Raw genomic sequence first — 23,114 nt, forward strand, 5'->3', positions numbered from 1 at the left:
AACCGTAGAGATAAATGAATTGCCTACGACACCGTTAGTGACGAACGGGGAGGAGAAAGATAAGGAGAAATGGGTCGAGATTTCCTATAAGAAAAAAAACAAGAAGAAGGAAATGAAGGAGGATAAAGATATCCAACCTTTAACAGATAAGGTAGATTCTGGCAGAATGGAGGTCATTGATGGTGGGAAAAAACAAGATAAACGGACCCATTTAAAATCAAGGGATCGTTCTGATGCTGTCCTTATCAAACCAACAAACGGCAAGACTTTTGCAGATGTTTTGAAGGGTATTCGGAGTAAAATAAAACCGGAAGACAGCGGCGTGAGTATTCGATCTATTCGCAAAACTCAAACCGGGGCGATTCTTCTCGCTTTTAATAAAGACACGCAAAACGAGAACAGGGACAATTTTAATAAATCTTTAAGGAATGTCCTTGGAACGGATGGCGATGTGAAGACTTTAACTCCCCGCACTACCCTGGAAATTCGGGACATGGACAGTATCACCACTGCTTTAGATGTAGAGGAAGCTGTAAGACAGGATCTTCAGAATTTCGAAGGAGAACTGAAAGTGTCAATTAATAATCCGAACAGCAGAGGGCAAAAACTTGCTATCATTGAGATAGAAGATAAGGAGGCCCAGAAACTTTTAGATATGGGTAAAATTAAAATAGGATGGTTGGATTGTAGAATCCGAAAAAGGATCGTGGTATCTCGCTGCTTTCGATGTCTTTCGTATGGACACCATGCACGAAACTGCAAAGGTGTAGATAGAAGCAAACTTTGTTTTAAGTGCGGAGAAGCCGGGCATAGGGCGATAGGTTGCAAAGCAAATCCGAGATGCATAATTTGCACAGACATTAACGTTGACGAAGCTAATCGAAGTCATGTACTTGGCTCAAAAGCCTGCACAGCGTTTCGTGAAGCTCTCGAAAAGGCTAAAACTAGCAGTAAATGATGAAGGTTATTCAAGCAAATATGCATAGGAGTAGAACTGCCAATGATCTTTTGACGCAGATGACCTTTGAGATAGGAGTAGACGTATTTCTTCTCAGTGAACCTTATCAAGACAGAGACCACCCAGGATGGTTCGTAGATAATTGTGGCACAGCTGCAATTTGGATACCAGATTTGGGTAGATGCCCAGTATCAAACCAAGGATGCGGAGACGGTTTTGTTTGGGTCCGCACTGGTAGATATACTTTAGTGAGCTGTTACTTTACGCCAAATGAGTCAGTATTTGAATTTCAGGCTAAGCTGGACGGCCTAGAGGACGTATTACAAGGTTTTGACAACGGTTTAATCGTGGCTGGTGATTTCAATGCCCAAGCACTAGAATGGGGTATGCCACAGTATGACTCTAGAGGGCGCCGAACTATGGAGATGGCCGCTAGGCTGGGTTTGACGGTCACTAATATTGGAAATGTGCCAACTTTTCGACGACCGGGCTGTAGAGGAACCATACCGGATGTGACTTTTGTATCTGAGGACATCGTGTCGAATATCAATGACTGGCGGGTGATTGAAGAATACACGGGAAGTGATCACCAGTACATTACTTTTTGTATTCTTCCTGAAACTTCACAGATTAATATTAGATCGTATGAACCAACGCGGTGGAATATAGAAAGTATGGACAAAGAAAAATTTCTTGCTATCCTAAGAAATGAAATGGATAGTATAACAGAACAAATATGTTGTTATAAAAGGAAAGAAGCCGCTGAGAAATGTGTTGAGCTCACTATGGAGCTTATTCGGAGAGCATGTGATCTTTCCATGACTCATAAAACATCACGAGACAAGAAGCGTTCAGCGTACTGGTGGACCAAAGATATTGCTGATCAGAGAAGACGTTGTCTGCAACTTAGACGGAAGGCACAGAGAGCACGAGTCAGCCAAGAAGACACCTCACTTACAGCTGAGTATAAGTCGGCGAAGAAAGAATTGAGAAATGCTATCAAAAAGAGTAAAGTCGACAAATGGTGGAAAATGGCTAAAGAAGTGGATGACGATCCATGGGGTTCAGGATACAAGATCGTTATGAAGAAACTTGGAAATTTCTCAAACCCGATCATGGCCTCAAATGCAATGAAGGATATTGTGGATACATTATTCCCAGATCATCCTGAGAGGTCTGCTGATGATGATGATGATGATGAATTCATAGATGATGTGCCACTTTTTACACGAGAAGAATTGATGAGAGCGATTAGGTCCCTTAGAAATAAAAAGGCCCCAGGACCAGATAGTATTCCAGCAGAGATATTAAAGCTGATAGCAGATTTCTGTCCACAACTACTGCTGAAAATGTACAATAGCGGCCTGGTATCGGGGGTGTTCAGTGTTCGCTGGAAAACAGCTCGGCTAGTTTTAATAAGCAAAGGAAAATCTGGGGGCTATAGGCCTTTATGTATGCTGGATACTGCTGGTAAAGGATTAGAGAAACTTTTGCAGCCAAGAATACTTTCAGCAGTTCAACTAGCTGGGGACCTCTCTGATCGTCAACATGGTTTTCGAGGAGGGCATTCGACAATCGATGCAGTATGGGAAGTGTTGAATACAGCTAAAAGGGCACAAATGGGTAATCATCACTCTCGTAAAGTGACACTCCTTGTGACCCTTGATGTTAAGAACGCTTTCAACTCGATCAGTTGGAATGACATATTGGAAGCACTTCAGAATACTTTCAAACTACCGGAGTATCTCATGCGCATAATGAGAAATTATTTGAAAGATCGTAATCTAGTATATCACACAGAAGATGGGCAGAGAGTGAAACGGCTCACAGCTGGTGCAGCACAAGGGTCCATCCTTGGCCCAAATCTGTGGAACATAGTATATGATGGATTGTTGAGGTTAGAGATGCCGGAAGACACAATGCTAGTGGGCTATGCTGATGATATAGCTGTTTTGATAGTTGCTCGAAATTTGGAGTTGGCTCAGTTTAAGCTAAATCAAGTAATGCGACGGGTGAAAGATTGGATGGCGAATCACAGATTACAGCTTGCAGATCATAAAACAGAGATTGTTCTCTTGACAAGAAAAAGGATCACCACCGTCATTCCAATGTATATTGGACAAACAGAAATTGAAACATCCAGAAGTATAAAGTATCTCGGAGTGACACTTGATACCAAACTTACTTTTTGGGATCATATCAAACGGGTGACAGATAATGCGGTGAAAACAACGGATGCACTGAGTAGATTAATGAGCAACGTTAAAGGTCCGAAGTCTAGCAAACGACGACTTCTGATGTCGATAGTTCACTCGACACTTCTATATGGTGCCGAAGCCTGGGCTGAATCTCTGAAGTTTGAAAAATACCGGCGAAGGATAGCTGCGGTACAGCGGAGATCAGCTTTGCGTATTACAAGCGCGTATCGCACAGTATCCGAACCTGCGGTCCTTACGATAGCAGCAGTAGCACCAATTGATTTACTTGCCTTAGAGAGACAGGAAGTCTGGCAAACTCACGGAGAGCTCGGAAAGAAGCGCGCTAAGGAGCTAGCTTATAGGCAACGAATGGAGCGGTGGCAGCAAAGATGGGAGGAAGATCCTCGAGGAAAATGGACTAAGCGGCTGATACCACGCCTAGCTGATTGGGTTGCCCGAGTTCATGGCGAGGTTAACTTTTACATTACGCAACTATTGACGGGTCACGGATACTTCCGTAAATTTCTACATAGAGTAGGTAGAGCGAACGACTCGGCGTGTATTTATTGCAATGATATAGACGATGTATTTCATACATTTTTCGTTTGTTATCATTGGTCAACTCAGAGAAGATGTTTATATACTGAGCAAGGAGAGTTGACGCCAGAAACTATTGTGCAGGCGATGCTACGAAACCAAGAATCTTGGGATCAGATAGCAGTATATGTAGAAGGCATCCTGCGTCAGAAAAAGAGAGATATGAATGCTCATGAACAGCAGTAAGGAGAAATAAGGAAGAAGAAACCTAACAAATTAGCACGACACCGCCCTGAAGTAATGCGAGAGCGGTTCCGGGGCGGAGATATACGTCGTGGGAAAAGGGTGTGTGGGTTTTAGTGAGTAGGAATCTCACACGCTTGTGAAGTGCAGACCCTCACAAGTGTCTAATGAAAGATTTCCCACACTTCCCTCGTAAAAAAAAAAAAAAAAAAAAAAAAAAAATTATTATTATTATTATTATTATTATTATTATTATTATTATTATTATTATTATTATTATTCTATACAAGAAAATTATATTCATAATATACAAACCTTTCCATTACTTACATATTTCAGAATACATGCACCAATTATCTTACCATCTGAAAACTGCGGATGCCCATAAAAGAGATCTTTGCAAGTTCGCACAGGATTTTCTCGAGTACCAACAGGCTTGCGAATGCGATCCAAGTCCTGTCTCATAGTATAAATAGAACTGTACATGTCAAGGAACTTTGTACTAAGATCTTCCTTTGCTTCACTCTTCTTCTTCTTTTCTTTCTTGCTTTCATCGGATTTTGAAGCTTCTGTTACAACCGGCTTAAGATCAGCAACTAGCTCGCCTTCATCTCTGCAAGAACATTGTAGACATTAGTTTCCAGAAATGTTTAAATCTCAGAATGGGTTGGGATATAGTACCATATCAGAAGTACTTATTTGATTATTATTTGGTTGAAGGAGCTATACCAAATGAATGGAGAGTTGCTATAGTAGCCCCTGTGTATAAAGGAAAGGGTGATATACATAAAGCTGAAAATTACAGGCCAATAAGTTTGACATGCATTGCATGTAAGCTTTGTGAAGGCATTCTTTCTGATTATATTAGACATGTTTGCAAAATTAATAACTGGTTCGATAGAAGGCAGTTCGGTTTTAGGAAAGGTTATTCCACTGAAGCTCAACTTGTAGAATTCCAGCAAGATATAGCACATATCTTGGATTCAGGAGGTCAAATGGACTGTATCACGATTGACCTGTCATGGGAGACTACTGGCAAAAATGAATGCAATTGGACTAGACAAAAGAGTGACTGAATGGATTGCTATATTTATAGAAAATAGATCTCAGAGACTTAGAGTAAGCGAAGCTTTATCTGACCCTGTAATAATTAAGAGGGGAATTCCTCAAGGCAGTTTTATTGGACCTTTATGTTTCCTGATATATATAAATGATATGAGTAAAGGAGTGGAATCAGAGGTAAGCCTTTCTGCGGATGACGTTATTCTGTATAGAGTAATAAATAAGTTACAAGATTGTGAGCAACTGCAAAATGACCTTGATAATGTTGTAAGATGGACAGTAGGCAATGGTATGATGATAAATGGGGTTAAAAGTCAGGTTGTGAGTTTCACAAATAGGAGAAGTCCTCTCACTTTTAATTACTGCGTTGATGGAGTGCAAGTTCCTTTTGGGGATCATTGTAAGTATCTGGGTGTTAATATAAGGAAAGATCTTCATTGGGGTAATCAGATAAATGGGATTGTAGATAAAGGGCACAGATCTCTGCACATGGTTATGAGGATTTTTAGGGGTTGTTGTAAGGACGTAAAGGAGAGGGAATATAATTCTCTGGTAAGACCCCAACTAGAGTATGGTTCCAGTGTACGGGACCCTCACCAGGATTACTTGATTCAAGAACTGGAGAAATCCAAAGAAAAGCAGCTCGATTTGTTCTGGGTGATTTCCGACAAAAGAGTAGTGTTACAATAATGTTGCAAAGTTTGGGCTGGGAAGAACTGGGAGAAAGAAGACGAGCTGCTCGACTAAGTTGTATATTCATCATAAAAGGAAAGAAAATTTCCACCTAATCAATACATTTATTTTCTTGTAAAGTATTACAATCACATTCTTACGGCATTTGATGGGAGAAAACTCCAGAACAGAAGTTAGGCCAGAACTGAATCACACATATAGTGCATAATTTAACACGTATCAAGCTTATATTGATCCATTTCACAATTATAGGAAAGTGCTGTTATTTACAAATGGAACCTATAAAGACCAACATTCGACATATAAAAAAAAAAGGCAAATTATGGAAATATAATGCAATAATCAAGGCCAACACGTTTCAATGTCACTAATACATTGACTATATTACTAGACATTCAAGTGTTTTTAAAAAACTTCTGTAGTAAATGATAAGCATTCTATTTAATAGACATTTATGTTTTATACAATACATAATCAACATAATATGAAACTTGTAATTTTATGCAAGAAGGAACTGACATTTAATCATTAGACTTAAAAGCCAACCATACACGGCATATTTAAATATTATTAATATCTGATGTTATATAAAGACAAATTGTTACAATATTTTACCACATAACAACGCAAGATCCAAAGCAATAAGTATTTTAGACTTTAAAGTACAATGATTAGACTTTATACATTAGTGTGTTAATGTAAAAATATTTTATAGAGGACAACACGCATTTATATTCTACCTAAAATAATATCACTCCAGCAATATGGTGTAAAGGATGTAATATGATATTTTATTGTAATTATCACGCAAGTTTTATTTATCAAATTTTACTGATAGTCTATTCACGATTGTACATAAGTATAAAAAGGGAATCGATTCAACAGAATAAGCAACAATACCTAAGGTAGATGCTTAATCAACCCAAGGATGCATTCTGTCAGCCAATGTGCATGTATATAATAGACAAAGTTTTGTAATTTTAATTTTTAATTTTAACACAACGCTTGTAAATTTGTAAGTTTTTAAGATAAGTTTTCACTGAAAATTATGAAACAATATATCATGAAGGTCTTTCAGAGGTATAAGATAGAAATGCAAATGTGATTCTGATATAGCTGAGGATGACCTATGAAGGGTCGAAACCGGTCCTAGATTGTAATACTTTACAAGAAAATAAATGTATTGATTAGGTGGAATTTTTCTTTCCTTTTATGATGATTGGTAAATGTCAATATGGAAAATGAAATTCATAAATCAAGATAAGTTGTATATTTACATAAAATCAGCTTTATGGTCCGTATCGCACTTCAATAGATTCACAATTAAGTATTTATTTATTTTCCACCTAGTCGATACAATGATTGCTTAAGGCAATTTTTAATGGTCAAAAGTGGTACATGTTTCGTATATTATCAACATCTTCAGCCACATAACACTGTTTAGATGAAAAATACATAAATTGACAAGTTATGCTTTAGAGGAAGTGTCCTTAAAATTAACATAAGATTGACAACATTACTAACTTTTATATAAATCCTGATCACTGTTCCCTGATTACAGAAATGCACATTTATTAAGTCATTTTTTCATAACATTTTTGCCACTTTTACTTATAGGTTTCTTTTTTCAAATTTGCCTCATTGTTTTGTCATTTTCAGAAACTTGTTGAGTCATTTTTCTTTCTTCTGCATTATTATTTAATCATTTTTATATGTTTATATCGGTTAATCAACATATCTGAATATCATTCGAGCTTTCAATAAACGAGAATACTCAAGCATCAAAAGGGTTCCGCACTCGGTTTGAAATAAGATAACCTTCTACAACTCTTATCTGCAAAAGCAAAAAAAGGCTAAGCTATCTCCATATAGGCCATGAAGGCCCTTGGAAGAGTGGAAGGTAAAGGCTTCCACTATTCTTAACCTCGGAACTAATTGGGATAGAGTGGTTAGCTCTATGCCTGACCACCTTTGCCTAGTGGTAAACTTCCTAATGGTAAACTGAACTCACAACCATCTGGGTGAACCAAGCATACCTTTACCGCCTTGGCTAGGCAGCTCCCTACACCCCTTATCATGAAAACTATCATACATATACTGTACATTCTTATTAGTTTCATTTTACATAGTGCAAGTTTTATTTATTCAACTGTGATTCACTTCAAGTGTTGGAATGCCAATGATAAAGTCATCTAAAGCTGTCACCTGAAGGAAAATTACTTCACAACTTGGTGAGGATATTTTCTCTACAGATGGTCACATACCTTTCTAAGAAATATGCAAAGTGAAAAGGGCAGTAGATGAAAGATTTACCATTCAGCAACATGTGGGTCACAACAAACAGGTGGTATCCAGAATATCAGTGGAGATTGCATAGGTCTACGGGCTCAGTTATTTTGCTTATAAGAACTGCATTTAGAAAAGGGACTGAAATATTACTTTCTCAGGTGTTTCTATTTTTATTTTTACTAGTGAACTGACCACTCAGGATCACATTACAACCTTATTTCTTTCTTTCTGTATGGAGTTTCCTCTCTGCCCAATACTCTTTCATATGTTTGCTGGCCTACTTACACTGTTCTTCTGTCCACGCTCCTCCGCTCTTCTTAGACCTTCCTTTAGCTTGAAAACCTAAACTTATTTCTGTCTAAAAGCATGCTTTTAGTGGTCTTCTGTTTCCAGAGGTAATCAAGTACCTGCTTGGTAAGTCTATTTCCATTCATTCTCTACAAATGTCTTAGAAATACCAGCCTCCACCTCTTTATGGTCTCAGAGATTCTCTCCACCTTTTGGTTTTCTTTGTTGCTTTGAAGTTTCCATACACCCTCAGTTTGTACAGCATCCATAATTTTTTTGAGGATTCTTCTTTCTAAAACATCTTTCTTGAACTTGTAATTCACAGACAGTTCTACAAGGAACGATATAAATAGGAACTCTGCATTTGTAACACTATTTCCCCACTACTGGACAAATAAATTTGTTATTGATTTATTTGCCTTACTTTTCCCATGTGATTTGTGTTTCACAGATTCATTATGCCTTCTACAATCATCTTTACCCCCATGGGTGATAGAAAAATCACAATATCACACGCTACAGAATACGTGGTTAGTACTAATTGTCGAGGTTATTAGACACGGCCATTCTTCTGTACATTTATCGCGATACTTTTGGAGCACAGTATTTTTATTTCCTGTCCTGTTATAAAATCGTAGGCCTGCTTCATTTCTGCAGCACTTAAATAGCCCTTAACCACAAAATAATTGGAATAAGAAAGCCGGAGCAAGAACCATGCGTGATCAGTGACTGTATGAATATGGCGCCATAATGCAAAGCCGCGAAAGGCAAAAAAAAAAAAAAAAAAAGCAAGGCTTGATGGGAATGCACTTATGCACTTATGCGCTTTGCGCATTGTGATGGCACAATGTCACCTGGCATTTCGTTTATAAATTAAACATGTGTAATTTTCCACGTGGGCAGTAAAAAATAATTTTCTGTAATGCCATTAACCGTAATACCATAATATCATGAATTCCATACAAATTATGGAAAATCCATAATGGTTGTCAGGTCTGGATTGGTAACATACTCACAAAACAACTGAAAAAATGTAATGCCTGCATGTGCCATGAAAAGAGAAAAATTGTATTGTTATTAGACAATATTGCTCAACACATCCTCCAGCCTTGCACTTCATCAACGTAGAGTTGGTGTTCGTGTGAACTGCACAAGTTCAGTAGATGCAGAGTGGGTCTCGGCCCATACGTGGCTATGGCTGGTCCATGGTCCAACAGCTCGGCACTCTGACCGGCCAACCGAGCAGAAGAGGGTGGTCAAGACTCTACCGTGGTTCTACGCCTCTGCATTCAGGAGATGGGACAGGGTTGGACCTCATAGCTGGCCCCAACCGTTGGCTGTCCTGAGAATGGTTTTCCATTCTCCTGCACTAAGGCGAATGCTGAGACAGTTTCTAGTATAGGCCACGGCTGCCAACCCCCTGACCTTCTCCGAACATCTACTTCATCGTAACAAATCTCCCGGCCTGAGAGATGGCGTCACCGTCTAAGAGGCCTGCCTCCCCCTTCAGGGGAGGAATGAAAACATTTTGGTAGTAGTAACTGCACAAGATCCTTCATTGACTACAGCAACTCAAGTGACAGTTATTGTTACTGTCCGTTGACACCCACACACCAAAATCTAACATGGTGATTTATAGTTGCTTGAAAAAGTGTCTAAACTGGTAGAGTAAGTGGTGCTCGAATTGAGGTTTCACCTCAGGACTCGTCCTACAAGTTCAGCAACATACCTCTGTATCTTTTGCTTGCAGCTCGCCGAGAGGATTGTCGACGTTTCTGCCTTTTCCACCAGAGGTCTCCAAAAAATAGTGTAGAGCAGCTAATTGAACTTTGTGAATCATCATGTATCACTATACAATCACAACCACCAGCGACACCTGCACCACCACTACATCAATAACTTCTGCTGCCTCTCTTGAATCCGCCACCGTAGCCTACCATGCTGCCATCATGTCCTCCTTCGCAGATCCCAGCTACCAGGAAAGATTTCTACCACGAGTTCCATCTCCAACTTGGGACGCTAACAGCCTTCAGTATAAAAGGTCCGCCCCGACTACGCCTCCTGAAGATGTACAACAAATCTGGCGCTTGGTGGTCAGTCCAATAGATACTCATCAGGTCAATCTTAAGCAATCTCCAACCCTCTGCATGGAAACTGCACCTGAATACCCTCTTCCTTCTGCTAGTGAATCATTTACAGTCTCAGGAGCCCACCGTCCTGTCAACAATTCACGCTCTCTCCAGACCCCACCAACTGGTACTGACGTCTATCTCCTTGAAAATCCAGCTCAGCAGTTCTGCTCCCCTCACAACATCCTTTCCACCTTCTTCTAGTTTAATATGCACTGAGAAGATATAGCAGACATACGGCCAACCACAACCGGTGTTGTCATCAAGTTGAACGGAGACCTCTCCGCCCAAAATCTCAGTATGTCCATCGGAGTAGCACAACTTGGTTCCATCGCTCCATTCTAGCTTCTCTTGCAACAAGTTCTCAGGACTCCATCCCCGTCTCCTAGACATAGCCTTTTCAGCTGTGTGGTACGTGGTATAGATCCAGCCATCACCGAGGAGGAAATCATAACTGAATTACATTCTGAAGGTATCCCAGCTCGTAAAACCTTCTGAATATGGAATACAGCAGGCCCAACTCACATGGTGCGAATTCTACTGCCTACCACCGCAGATCTTGACAGGGTACTAGCTTCGGGTGGGTCCATCTACCACCGTCATTACCAAGTTGAATCTTCCCATGCATTCCTACACAACCTACTCGTTGCGAAAGATGTTTGACATACAACTCTCACAGCACCAACCAGTGTCGAGCTCCGACCGAAAGTGCGGGCATTGTCTACAAGAACATCCAACCTACAAGTGGCCTAACACTGTGCAATCCCCTGTCTGTAACTCCCATGGAGAAGCACACCTGACCTACGCCTGCAGATGCAAAGCTCGTCCCACCCCTCCTCCTGATAATCCCGAACTTGTCGCACCTATCCGCATAGTTGATTCACCTACCAGTCCTAGCTGCTCTCTTTTACCTTCTCCTACCATCGAGGATTTAATCCGATTCATCACTATAGTCCTATACCATATTCACCCCTACCACCGTCCTCTCGTTCTAACACACCTACAAGCTGCTGTAAACCAAACACTCAATGACCACTTTCAGACTCACATTCCGGCCTAAATACTCACTTCCATTTTACCCCTTTAGAAATTCTTATCTGAACCCTGTCGCTCATCCCTTGCCCTATAACCGATTTTTCTCTTCAGTGTACATTGAAACATCCAGTCAACAAACGGCACTCTGATGGGAAAAGAAAGCCACAAACATCACATTGTCGGCAATCTGCAATCACACTTCGCCTTCCAGAAGGATCATCCATCATCTTTTAACTACTCTGTATTACTTCTTTAAATCATGATGTGTTTTTCTTTTTTTTACATCAGAATATATGCATACTTTATGTAAAGTCGCTCACCCTCCAGACCAGAAAAAAAATATCCCCATAATAAAGCAACCTTAGTCAAAATGCTGCTCCCCCCCCCCATATCCACCTCAAATTTGTTAACCCCACTTTACCCACCTTCTTCCTCCCATGCAACTCCCTTAATACCTTTGGACTTGTACACCATAGTTGCAACTAAACAAATGTATCAGAAGATGCTTGTTCAACATACCACTGCTCAAATAGCTGGGTAACAGGATCTTAAATTGGACATCTTATAGGTGAGTTTAATTAAACCCTAATTAGAATGCAAAGATAATCTTCTACTGTACGTACTGTACATATTTTTTGTATAAAGAATTAATTCACAGTCACAGACAAGGCCTACCTAAAAGCATTGTTATGAAAATGAAAACCTACAATCTGTTTTCCAGTCAGTGACTGGGTCACGGATGGAATGAATGAAGCCCCCAACTTGCGGCGAGGATAGGAATTGTGCTGGCTGCCGAAGCCTGTCGCAATCCTCTGGGGCAATGATTAATGACTGACAGATGAAATGAAATGATACTGGAGAGTGTTGCTGGCATGAAAGATGACAGGGAAAACTGGAGTACCCAGAGAAAAACCTGTCCCACCTCCGCTTTCTCCAGCTCAAATCTCACATGGAGTGACCGGGATTTGAACCACGGAACCCAGTACTCAGAGGCTGACGTGCTGCTGCCTGAGCCATGGAGGCAGTACCTAAAAGTACAGTTATGTTTAAGATAAATTTTTATGGTCATGTGAAGTTCTGTAACCAATATTTTTCATCTCCTTTGGAGCTATGCAATTTATATCCACTGCCTGGGATAAGGTACAGCCAGAAACACCGCAAAGCTGGAATCAGGAAAGAAAAAACTGATGGCAAAACTACAAAGATAATGGTGAAGGCTCATATACCACAACCGGGAAACTAGAGATAGTTTAGGATGATGATGATGATGATGATGATCTAAGAACCAGACAATTATGACTGGGCAAGAATTTCAGACGGAATAGATTTTATTGATTTTGTTGATGATGATGATGATGATGATGCTGTGTGTTCCACCCTAAATGACAACGAAATGATTACGGAAGCTGTTCTACTAGATGAAATCTGAAATATGAGATAGTAAATCTGTGGAACCTACACAGCTTCTCACTCTGGCAGAAGCATTTAATGCAATGAAGACAACCCAATGTTACATCAGATCAAAAACTTTAGTGATGACCAGATATGTACACTGATTGCATATGAATGCTTAATATATGAGTGCAGTGTTGCTTCTGCAAAACAAAAAAACTGACATTTAAAAAAAAAAATTCAGTATATACAGTTGTAATTAAACATAGTAATGTTCATATCAAAGTTTGTTACACATACTACTAATATGATTTATTTTCTATGTATAAATTAAATTTAAAATTAATTACAGTAGTTTCATATTAATTGTTTTTCAATTATATATTATTTTTGTAGTTCCCCTTCAGAAATGTACAAACAAGGATCCACTGTAGTTCAATACGTCTCTCCACACTTAGTTTTTAACAAAAAAAATATGAATCCTTTGGTGTATCCAGTGTTGCATCCAGTGTTTGGGCAAGAAGAGATCTCCAGTATCTGAATATGGGACAAATTTGTCATAAGGAATAAGAACCCAAGATCATCATAGATCTTGTACTCACTTTGTATCTCGTCTTCTTCGAGAACTCTCTCTTTGGAAAAGAAGTTCTGGAGGTAAGAGAGGCATTTCTCCAGGAGGACCTGGTGGTCCTGGAGGACCAGCCAAACCTTGTTCACCCTTCATACCAGCTGGGCCTTGTGAGCCTTTTGGTCCTGGTGGACCCTCTAGCCCTGGCAGGCCCTGAGGTCCATCACTGCCTTTCATGCCAGTTGCTCCTAGGGGGCCCTAAAAATAAAAGTAGAGAAATTATGTTTAATGCAATCATCAGAACAATTTTCAACACGACAATCAGTATGCTCTGGTTGTTCTTTGAGAATAAAATGGTATATATTGCAGTAAAGCTTAAAAAAAAAAAAAAAAAAAAAAAAAAAAAAGAAATGTTACCAATAGTAGCATGTTGATAGTGAGTAAGAAGTACAAAGACTCATAAAGCATAATTCATGCCTTGTAATAGATTTTCAACCAACTTATTACTATACATTTTGGGTTAATTAAGGACAACAAACCTTATGATGATACAGTTTGCCAGATAGCCTTGTATGTTGTTTGCTTCTTTTCTCATATTGATGTAAAATCATGACTTAAAGAAACACATGATCACTATTCAAGAAATGAATATTGAATTTTCACGATCGCATTGTAATCGAATCTGACTTTCAACCTATTAGGTCATGTTACGTACATTTAGTACATGTTGAAGAGATGTTAAGTACAGAACAAAAATGGCCAACCAGACACCAGTGGGCCATTTTTGTTCTGTACTTAACATCTCTTCAACATGTACTAAATGTACGTAACATGACCTAATAGGTTGAAAGTCAGATTCGATTACTATTCAAGAAACTTTTTGGGGCCCATTGAACCTGAAATGCAGCTCAAACTTTCTTTGCATTGCTATAACACTTCTTCATTCAGCTTAGAGGAATACTAATCTACTAGTGCTCTGCTCAGCTGTAAGATGACAGTGGTCATCCATTGCAGAAAACAGGCTATAGTGCTATCAGTCGGCAATTAACTGCAGTTAACTGATCTCAGCAGTTATTTCCACGAAGTATTAGAAGAGAGCACAAAATTTTAATAGTATGTGACACTACGTATAAATTTCATTCTCTCATTCTTTCTTTGCTTGGTTAAATGACTTGCTCCAGAATCAACAACAGATCCAGTTTAAGTCTGGAAACTGTTTAAGATGATGATGATGATCACAATAATATCTCTTTTGCAAGGTACATTGATTGCATTCACTAGCTCAGTCATAAATGTGAAAATACTCTCCTATATGCAATTTATCGTACTTACCATGTTTCCTTTTGGTCCTTCTGGACCCTGAGGTCCTCTCATACCTCTCTCTCCCTTCTCACCCTGCTCTCCTTTCAGTCCAGGCATACCAAGATCTCCTCGATGACCCTTAGGTCCTCGTCGACCTCGATCACCTTTTTGGCCCTTTGGTCCTGACTCGCCAATCTTGCCAGCTGGTCCCTCTGCTCCTGCTTTACCAGGCTGGCCAACATCTCCCTGATATAACAAATTATGATTGATTGTAAGTCAAAGAGAGATTGACTGAGAAATTAAGACACATGGAAGGTGAAAATTTTGAGTGAATATGTACAGAAAAATAGGCTGAAATGGTTTAGACGTACTAACCTATTCAGCTCTAATTTAAAAGGCCTCTGAGTTAACTCAGAAATGGATTTTAGTCTCTTGACTCGTATGTTTAAAGCTGTGTACTGCAGTACAGCACACATTTGAACAAAACTAATCACAGATCATCACACAGTAGGGATAATTTCATGCCGCTTTTTAATTTAGCATGCAGAGGATTTTACTCAACCAAGACAAATCTATATGAAAAGTAGAATAATTTCAGAAAGAGAATTTGGTGTGATACACTCCAAGATGTAGAGGCAATTATCTGTACTACAGTACAATGTACCTGTGACATTAGAACGCAGAGAGAAAAATAAGCCTCAATCTCATCTTCACTACTGTCAAACCACCTAACATCATCTACCTGTTTTCCTTCTATTGGTGCCAGATAAATGTTTCCTAATGTTATCATTTATTTTGTACAAAATTACTAAAAGGAGAGGGTACCAGATATAAAAATACTGAAAGCCCTGTCAGAAGATGATCCTGATACTTATTCTAAAGCATTTCAAACACTTTACAGTTACCAGTGAATGAATGAATGAATGAACGAACAAACAATTGGATTGTTTCCCCTGTCACCCATATCCAGTCACCCTTGTCCTTTTTGACACATTTGTAGCAGCCGTGTTAAATCAACCATAATACTGTTATCACTTTCACTGTCAACCTTACATAAATGATTGTCTTTATTATCATTATCACTTTATCACTTTTGCTTATTTGTGATCCACTATTTAAAACACTTTTAAGTAGGTAAACTCTGAATAAAGTCATATTCACTACCCCGAAGCATAGGCATGCGAACTAAGGGAATACTGCTCCTAAATCTAAGACTAAAAGTAAACAAAATGTAATAGTACAGGCATATAAGTAGGTCAACCACATTCATTAGCTATACTTAAAATCTTAAAAGTCAGAGGTACTTGAATAGGTAGCCAAACTACAAGTAGAAATGTAATAGTCTGTACTCAATGGCCTACAACTGCCATTTGAATTGAAGGCCATGGAAGATGTGATGGGCCTGCATCGTCATCCAAAGTGAGTGAATTAAACAGAAGAAGGTAGACGCACATTATGATGGGTAGAACTGGTGTAGAATAGTATAAGTTAAAAGAACCTTCTCTGAATCATAATGACACAGTAGAAAGGGGAAATTATGATGATAATAATGGTCAAATATATTTCCCTATATGAGAGCAGTTATAGTTATAAAAAATAGAAAATCAGTTTACGATATAAAGAATTTACATTTTATTATGTAATTTCAGTTTCTGGTACTTGTTAGTATGAGTAGTTTTAAATGGTCTATGCCTACTTAAAAGAAAGATTGTTAAGCCTGTTCACCCTAAAAATATTCTCACATTTTGTAAACCAACATTATTTGTAATTTAAATATGTTTTTTTATAAGACTGCTTCATAGTGGGGCTGCAAAACATAAGGAAACAATATACAGTAGAAATGTGTCATAGCGAGAATTCACAACGGTAAAAAATTTACTCGTTATAGCAGATTGTTGTTATAACCAATTTTTGGTAAAAGTTGGGGAAAACTCTATACACATTAAAATCAGTATGAAACATCAATCAGTTTGTTCAAAACTTGCAGTTTTGCAGATGATATCTATACCACAGCTTACACCTTGGTTATTTTTCAAAATCTGGTACTACGTGAAAGTAGACGTATAATTTCATTCTTAAAAGAATATAGTATCTCTCCAGAGGTCTCTGTGGCAAACGTTTCAATTTTCTTCTCCAAACAGCGTCACCTATGCTAACCATTTCTGTATCATGAAAACATATTTCAAGCGCACATAGAGAAATGATAACCTCCTCGCTACAAATTTACATTGGAATAGCCTTACCAAAATTTAAGTAGACGCGAGGAAATATAAACTAACCTCTGAAATCAGTGATGCACTCTGCCATATCTTGAGATGTATCGCATTCTTACTTAATTTCAGTGTAGAGTATTACAATTAAGCAATCATTTACTTAGCCTTTATTTCTAAACAGTTAACAACTGCTATTGATCATGTTATTTATGTATTTATTAAGAAAACATGTTCTCCTCTTCCATTTCTGCTTTTCTTTACATAACAGCAGTCGCCGGGTGTTACTAATCGACTCCGACATCGCTTTTGAATATCTATGAGAGAGCTCGCTAGTAGACATAGCAAGAAAACAATTGCAAGAAATCAGCTTCGTTTTCCATATCAAATCCTATTTACAAAGACTTAATAAAAAGGTGGAAGATTTTTATTGTTATTAAGTCTTTGTAAAAAAGAAAACGATACTGAAGACGATCGATCGCATACAATATAATGGCGGGTGCTTAAATATCGGTAACAGAAAAAAAATCATGCACGTTTAATCACTCGTAATAATGGATGCATCAGTGATAGGGCTTTCACTGTAACCAAAGGATAATACATAGTTTAATATAGGAATTTTGAAGGAACAGACAAAATCTGATCTTATAACGGGGTTCTCGTTATATGCCGTACTTGCTATAGCGGACTTCTTTTGTACTGTATTATATGGAAGAGCAGGGGTTCAATTAATTTCTGTAATCTACTATTAATATTGTTTATGAAGATCAATCTTATGTGATGTTTGACTTCTTACCAGAATATTAAGGAAAGAGTTTACATACCGCTGGACCTGGTGAACCTCTGAGACCAGGAGGTCCAGAAGGACCAGGTGGACCTTGAACACCAAGCGGTCCTTGCATTCCTGGAGGACCAACTGGTCCAATGTCTCCCTTCTCTCCTGGAGTCCCTGTGCTGCCTTGTTGCCCTGCAGCTCCCTCAGGGCCCTAAAACAATAACAGGTTAAAATTCTCACTTAAATAATAACAGAACAGCAAATGTTGTATTGTGCATATTAGATCATTTCTTTGGGTTGACTGATATTCCTGAGAACTGCATGAAAAGAAACAGGTATTTTAATATTCATCTTTGAAGTTGAATTTTATATTGAACATTATCTCTTGTATGTTTTGGGTATAGTAGAATATCAAGGCCACATCTTGCATTAGAAGAGCAATCGGATTTTTCATATTTGATGGTGAGTATTGTAGTTATGAACACTACTCAGGATCATGAAAGGAACTGGAAGTCAAATTAGAGAGATTCATATCTGGGCTTTGGAAACATTTTTGTAGCCACTTCTACCATACTTTTGTAACCATTATTTCTCCATGCTTTCTGTGATAGGAGAACTTATTTTTAATTCTTTGCTGCTAGGGAAAATAAGCATAAGTCAAAAAATGTTCAAAGTAAGGTAAGTCCATGGTGTGAGTCCTGGAAGGGATTTTGGTTCTTGGTCTGCATAGTATAAGTCAGAACTAAACTGTGTGTAAAGGAACATAACTCGGACCAAGAACTTGCTGTATGCATGTAAAAGAGCCATTGGGAAGACATGGGGCCTAAGACCGTCAATGGTAATGTGGATATACACAATGATCATTAGACCATTGATGGCCTATGCTGCAATCATCTGGTGGCAGAAAGTAAGTCAAGGAAAAGTTGGTAGTAGATTGGATAGCCTACAGAGAATGGCATGCATAGCCATAATTGGGGCTATGAGAACTACGCTGACAGAAGCCTTGAATACTTTACTAGACCTCCCATCACTATGCAGTTTCATAAAAGGACAGGCTAGAATGAGTTCATATATATTGGCACAATCAGAGTGCTGGAATGCACAAATATCCAATCTAGAACACCGTAAAATCAACAGAGTAATAACAGAGGAAGTTCTACACATGCCCTCTGATCATATGATACCAAAGTACAACTTTGAAAAACCGGTTAAGACCCATATAATAAAAAAAGAAGACAGGGATATCAACAAATGGAATACCGAAAAAGAAGACATAGTGTGATGGACTGATGGCTCAAAGACTGTGGATGGCACAGGAGGAGGGATCAACAGGGGAAGACCTGAGAGATCAATCCAAATGAGCCTGGGCAGACACACTACAGTCTTTCAAGCTGAAATGATAGCTGTCACACCATGTCTTGACGAAAATCTGAAAATGAACTATAGGAATAAGAACATTTTCATTTTTACGGACAACCAAGCGGCCATTAAGGCACTGGGGCAGTTAGGATAATATCCAGAATTGTCTGGTATTGCCACTCACTTCTCCTGAGGCTCTCAAAGTACAACATTGTCAAAATAATATGGGTACCACGGCATGCAGGTATAAAAGGAAATGAAAAGGCAGATAAACTGGCCAGGAAAGGGGCAGAAACACATTTTGTAGGCCCAGAACCTGTATCCAGGATTTCGTATGGGCAAGCTTGATACTCCATAGGAAAATAGGTACAAAAGAAACAAATGGAAAACTGGAAAAATACTCCAGGATGCAGGCTTGCAAAGGAACTGATAAAAGGACCAAACAAGAAGCATACTAAAGAACTGTTGAAACTCAGCACAGGAAATATAAGATGGGTAGTAAGACTGTTGACAGGATACTGCCATCTGAAGAAACACCTACATAGAATTGGAGTAATAAGAGACAACATATGTAGGAAACGCAATGAAGCAGAGGAATCAGGTGAACACATACTTTTCGAATGTGAGGCGCTGGGTAGAATCAGACTCTCCACTCTAGGACTACCAGGTGAAGAGAGAGAAAAAAATCCAAGAAGACCCAATAAGAACAACCTGCAGCTTTGTGAAGGGAGCAGGTATATCTAGGCGGTAATGAAGGAAAAACATGGTAGCGAAAGATCTTAGAGATCGACACTCATTAGGAACTAATATTTAGAGGCCCCATGAAGAAAAGAATAAGAAACTATGTGTACAATATTTCATTTGGTCCTAACAGTACAGTACAAGTAAATATGTTAATATCTATCTAGAAGAGAAGAGTATGTCATTTTCTGACTTTACTCATTTTCCCTGGCAGCCTAAAATATTCAGAAACAACTTTCCCATTCCTAGCTTCCAAAAATGACAGACTGTGTATTATACAATATGAACACACTATACAGAATACTTTGGGTAGTGTCTGCATAGGGTCAAAAATATTAAATATAGCTGTATAAAATTAGTATGTAAGAGATTGTCACGTATGCATCATATGCTAAATAATAAATAAATAATTAAGAAAAGTAATTCTATCACAACATCTTGCAGAAGGCTATTTCAATACTGATTGGACTACTGCCTGGTGCTTAAGGCTGGACTTTCTTCTTGATTATATGTAAGAATAAGCTTAAATTATATTTATCTCAAGAGGAAGACCCAAAAAAATTTAGACGACATGTACTCTTTCACTTACTGGCTTTCCTGGTGATCCAATAAGTCCCATTTTGCCTGGAGGTCCTGCCTCTCCTGGGGGTCCTGGATCTCCTGGTCGTCCATCATCTCCATCTTTTCCTGTATCACCTTTGGGACCTACTGGTCCTGGTTCACCAGCTGTACCCGGGAAACCTGGTGGACCTGGACTACCTTTTGGACCTTCTGGACCAACAGGTCCTCGAGGTCCTGGAGGTCCTTGCACACCAGCTTTCCCTTCTTCTCCTTTTGGTCCAGGTGGACCTCGTTCTCCCTGAAAATAGAAAAATGAAGATGGTTTGTTTCAAAGTATGATATTAAGAAAGAGGACTCAAGGGATCCCCATTATTTACTGGCTTGGATCCCTAGTTATTTTGAAGGTTTTCACAGAAATTATAGTGAATTGCCACTACCAAAAAAGAGGCAACAGAACTGCATGCTATGAAAATGACATCATTGACAAAAATATTTTCAATATCCTAATGTCAATATTTTCAAATCATTTGTGCAAGATAACTGAGAATTTAATTTCTTATGGTGATTACAGACAGATGCAGTCCTTGTAAGGCAGTCTTCTGATAAGGGTGGATGGCGTGTGCCATGTGTCCATGTTATTGTGGTAGAGGATGATGTGCGTGATGTGCGAGTTGCAGGAATGTTGGAGACAGCAACCCCTGAGCCAAGAGAATTAACTGTTTACAATTAAAATGTCAACAGAAAGCAGTTCAGGTTTAGGAAGGGTTATTCCTGTGAGGCTAAACTTGTGGGATTCCTGCAAAATATTTCAGATATTTCAGATTCAGAAGATCAGAGGTCAAATGGGCTGCATCACTATTGACATATCTTAGGCTTTGGATAGGGTAGATCATGGGAGACTACTGACAGAAATGAGGGCTATTGGATCAGACAAAGTGATTGAATGGGCAGCTAAATATCTAGAAAACAGATCTCAGAGAATTAGAGTAGATACAGCATCATCTGATCCATTAATAATAAAGAAGGGTTTTCCATGAGGACCTTTATGTCTACTTATGTATATAAATGATATGAATAAAGAACTTGAATCAGAAATAAGGCTTTTTGTGGATGATGTTATATAGTATAGAGTAATTAATAAGGAACAGGATTGTGATTAACGAGGAGAAGTCCTCTTACATGATGGAAATTACTGTAAGTACCTAGGTGTTAGTACTATGGATGACCTTTATTGGGTTAATCACATAAACAGGATTGAAAATGAAGGTTTCAGATCTCTTCATATGGTTATGAGGGTAATTAGGAATTGTAGTAAGGATGTTAAAGAGAGGACATATAAATTGGTAAGACTTCGATTAGGACATGGTTCCAGTGAATGGGACTCTCACCAGGATTACTTGATCTGAAAACTGGAAAAGATTCAAAGGAAAACAGTTTAATTTTTCTGGGTGGCAATGGCAAACTACCTCAGCCCTCAGCTTGCCTAGCATGCCTCATTTCAGTGTCGCCATCGGTTTTTGCAGTTTCCCCATACCTGTATAACCTCTGGTGGTGCTATTTGATGATCCATCCAGCCTCAGGGCTGATGTTCTAACATACGGACAGACAGACTTCTGATGAAAGAACAGTGTTACAAAAATGTTGCAGTCCTTGGGCTAGGAAAACTTGGGGTAAGAAGATGAGATGCCCGACTATGTGGTATGTCCATCATTGGACATTATAAATGTGGACTGAGTGTGTGTAGGCATGGGTAAGTCATACATCTCTTCTTCACACAGCAAACATCAAGCACGCTGCACAAGGTGAGTCCCATATTTCATCACACACGACCACGAACTTGTCTTGCCCCATTTTAAGTAATCTTTTCATCTAACTAAGTTTTCCTTTTTCTTTTTAGGCTTCACTATCCACAATGAACTGAGAAAATTTTAGTCTAACTAAAAACCATAATCAACTATTATGTGCTGGCTACAAACAAATAGTTATCAGAAGACCTTGTTAATTATATAGACTACTGGATTTTAACTTATATCTCCACCAATATCAACAGAGAAGTAGACTTCAATTTTACTTCGACATTTTAATGTGTACATCAAGATTTTAAACTCACATATCATCAACCCAACACTGAATGTGTAACATCATCAACGGTTTCACAACCACAATAGACTATAATGCTTGTAATGCGTCGCAACATACCACCATCTATTTTACCTACGTTCCATTTTTAAGTGTGAAATTGTCACTATATGTATTTTATATCACATTGTACGTATATTGTTTATAGCAATATGTTACTCACCCAGTTTGCAATTTTAGGCTGGAGATGACACTCTTACGTGTCAAAACCGGCACTATGAATAAATAAATAAATAACATGTTGTAAACTAATATCTAGTACGATATTTAGTATTGAATAGGTGGAACCTTCATTCAAATTCTGACAGTGTGATCCTGAACAAGTCATATTTCATTCCCATCCTTACATATTTCCTGGAAACGGCACACTAACATCAAAGGATTGTAGTAGGATGCAAGCCTGTGAAATGAAATTTCTTAGAACTGCCCTCAAAAGACACGACTTGATCACATGAAAAATTATGAGATCTGATCTAACCTAGGTCTAAGGCCAGGGCTCCACTGGCAGTATTTTACTGCTTCTGCGAGCAGTATTATACTGCTTTAAAATGGGAAGCATGCTTTTTACTCAATGTGGCTACAATGGCAGTATTTTACTGCGGCAGTACGAATGGCGGCAGCAGTTTCAAGGTCGT

At 38.7% G+C, this 23,114-nt stretch overlaps 1 protein-coding gene across 1 annotated transcript in view; it reads right to left on the reverse strand.

Annotated features, from left to right (window-relative positions):
* The window catches only part of LOC136858544 (collagen alpha-1(V) chain), a 394,943-nt gene that overhangs the window by 37,877 nt on the left and 333,952 nt on the right, over window positions 1-23,114 (reverse strand). The window contains exons 22-26 of the mRNA XM_067138158.2: window positions 20,369-20,638; window positions 17,729-17,890; window positions 14,725-14,940; window positions 13,427-13,650; window positions 4,299-4,549 (exon numbers count right to left, since the gene is read on the reverse strand). Coding sequence (XP_066994259.2) covers window positions 4,299-4,549; window positions 13,427-13,650; window positions 14,725-14,940; window positions 17,729-17,890; window positions 20,369-20,638 — 1,123 coding nt within the window. The remainder of the gene's footprint in view (window positions 1-4,298; window positions 4,550-13,426; window positions 13,651-14,724; window positions 14,941-17,728; window positions 17,891-20,368; window positions 20,639-23,114) is intronic.

Source organism: Anabrus simplex, chromosome 1 (genome assembly GCF_040414725.1).
Source record: "Anabrus simplex isolate iqAnaSimp1 chromosome 1, ASM4041472v1, whole genome shotgun sequence".
NCBI lineage: Eukaryota > Metazoa > Arthropoda > Insecta > Orthoptera > Tettigoniidae > Anabrus > Anabrus simplex.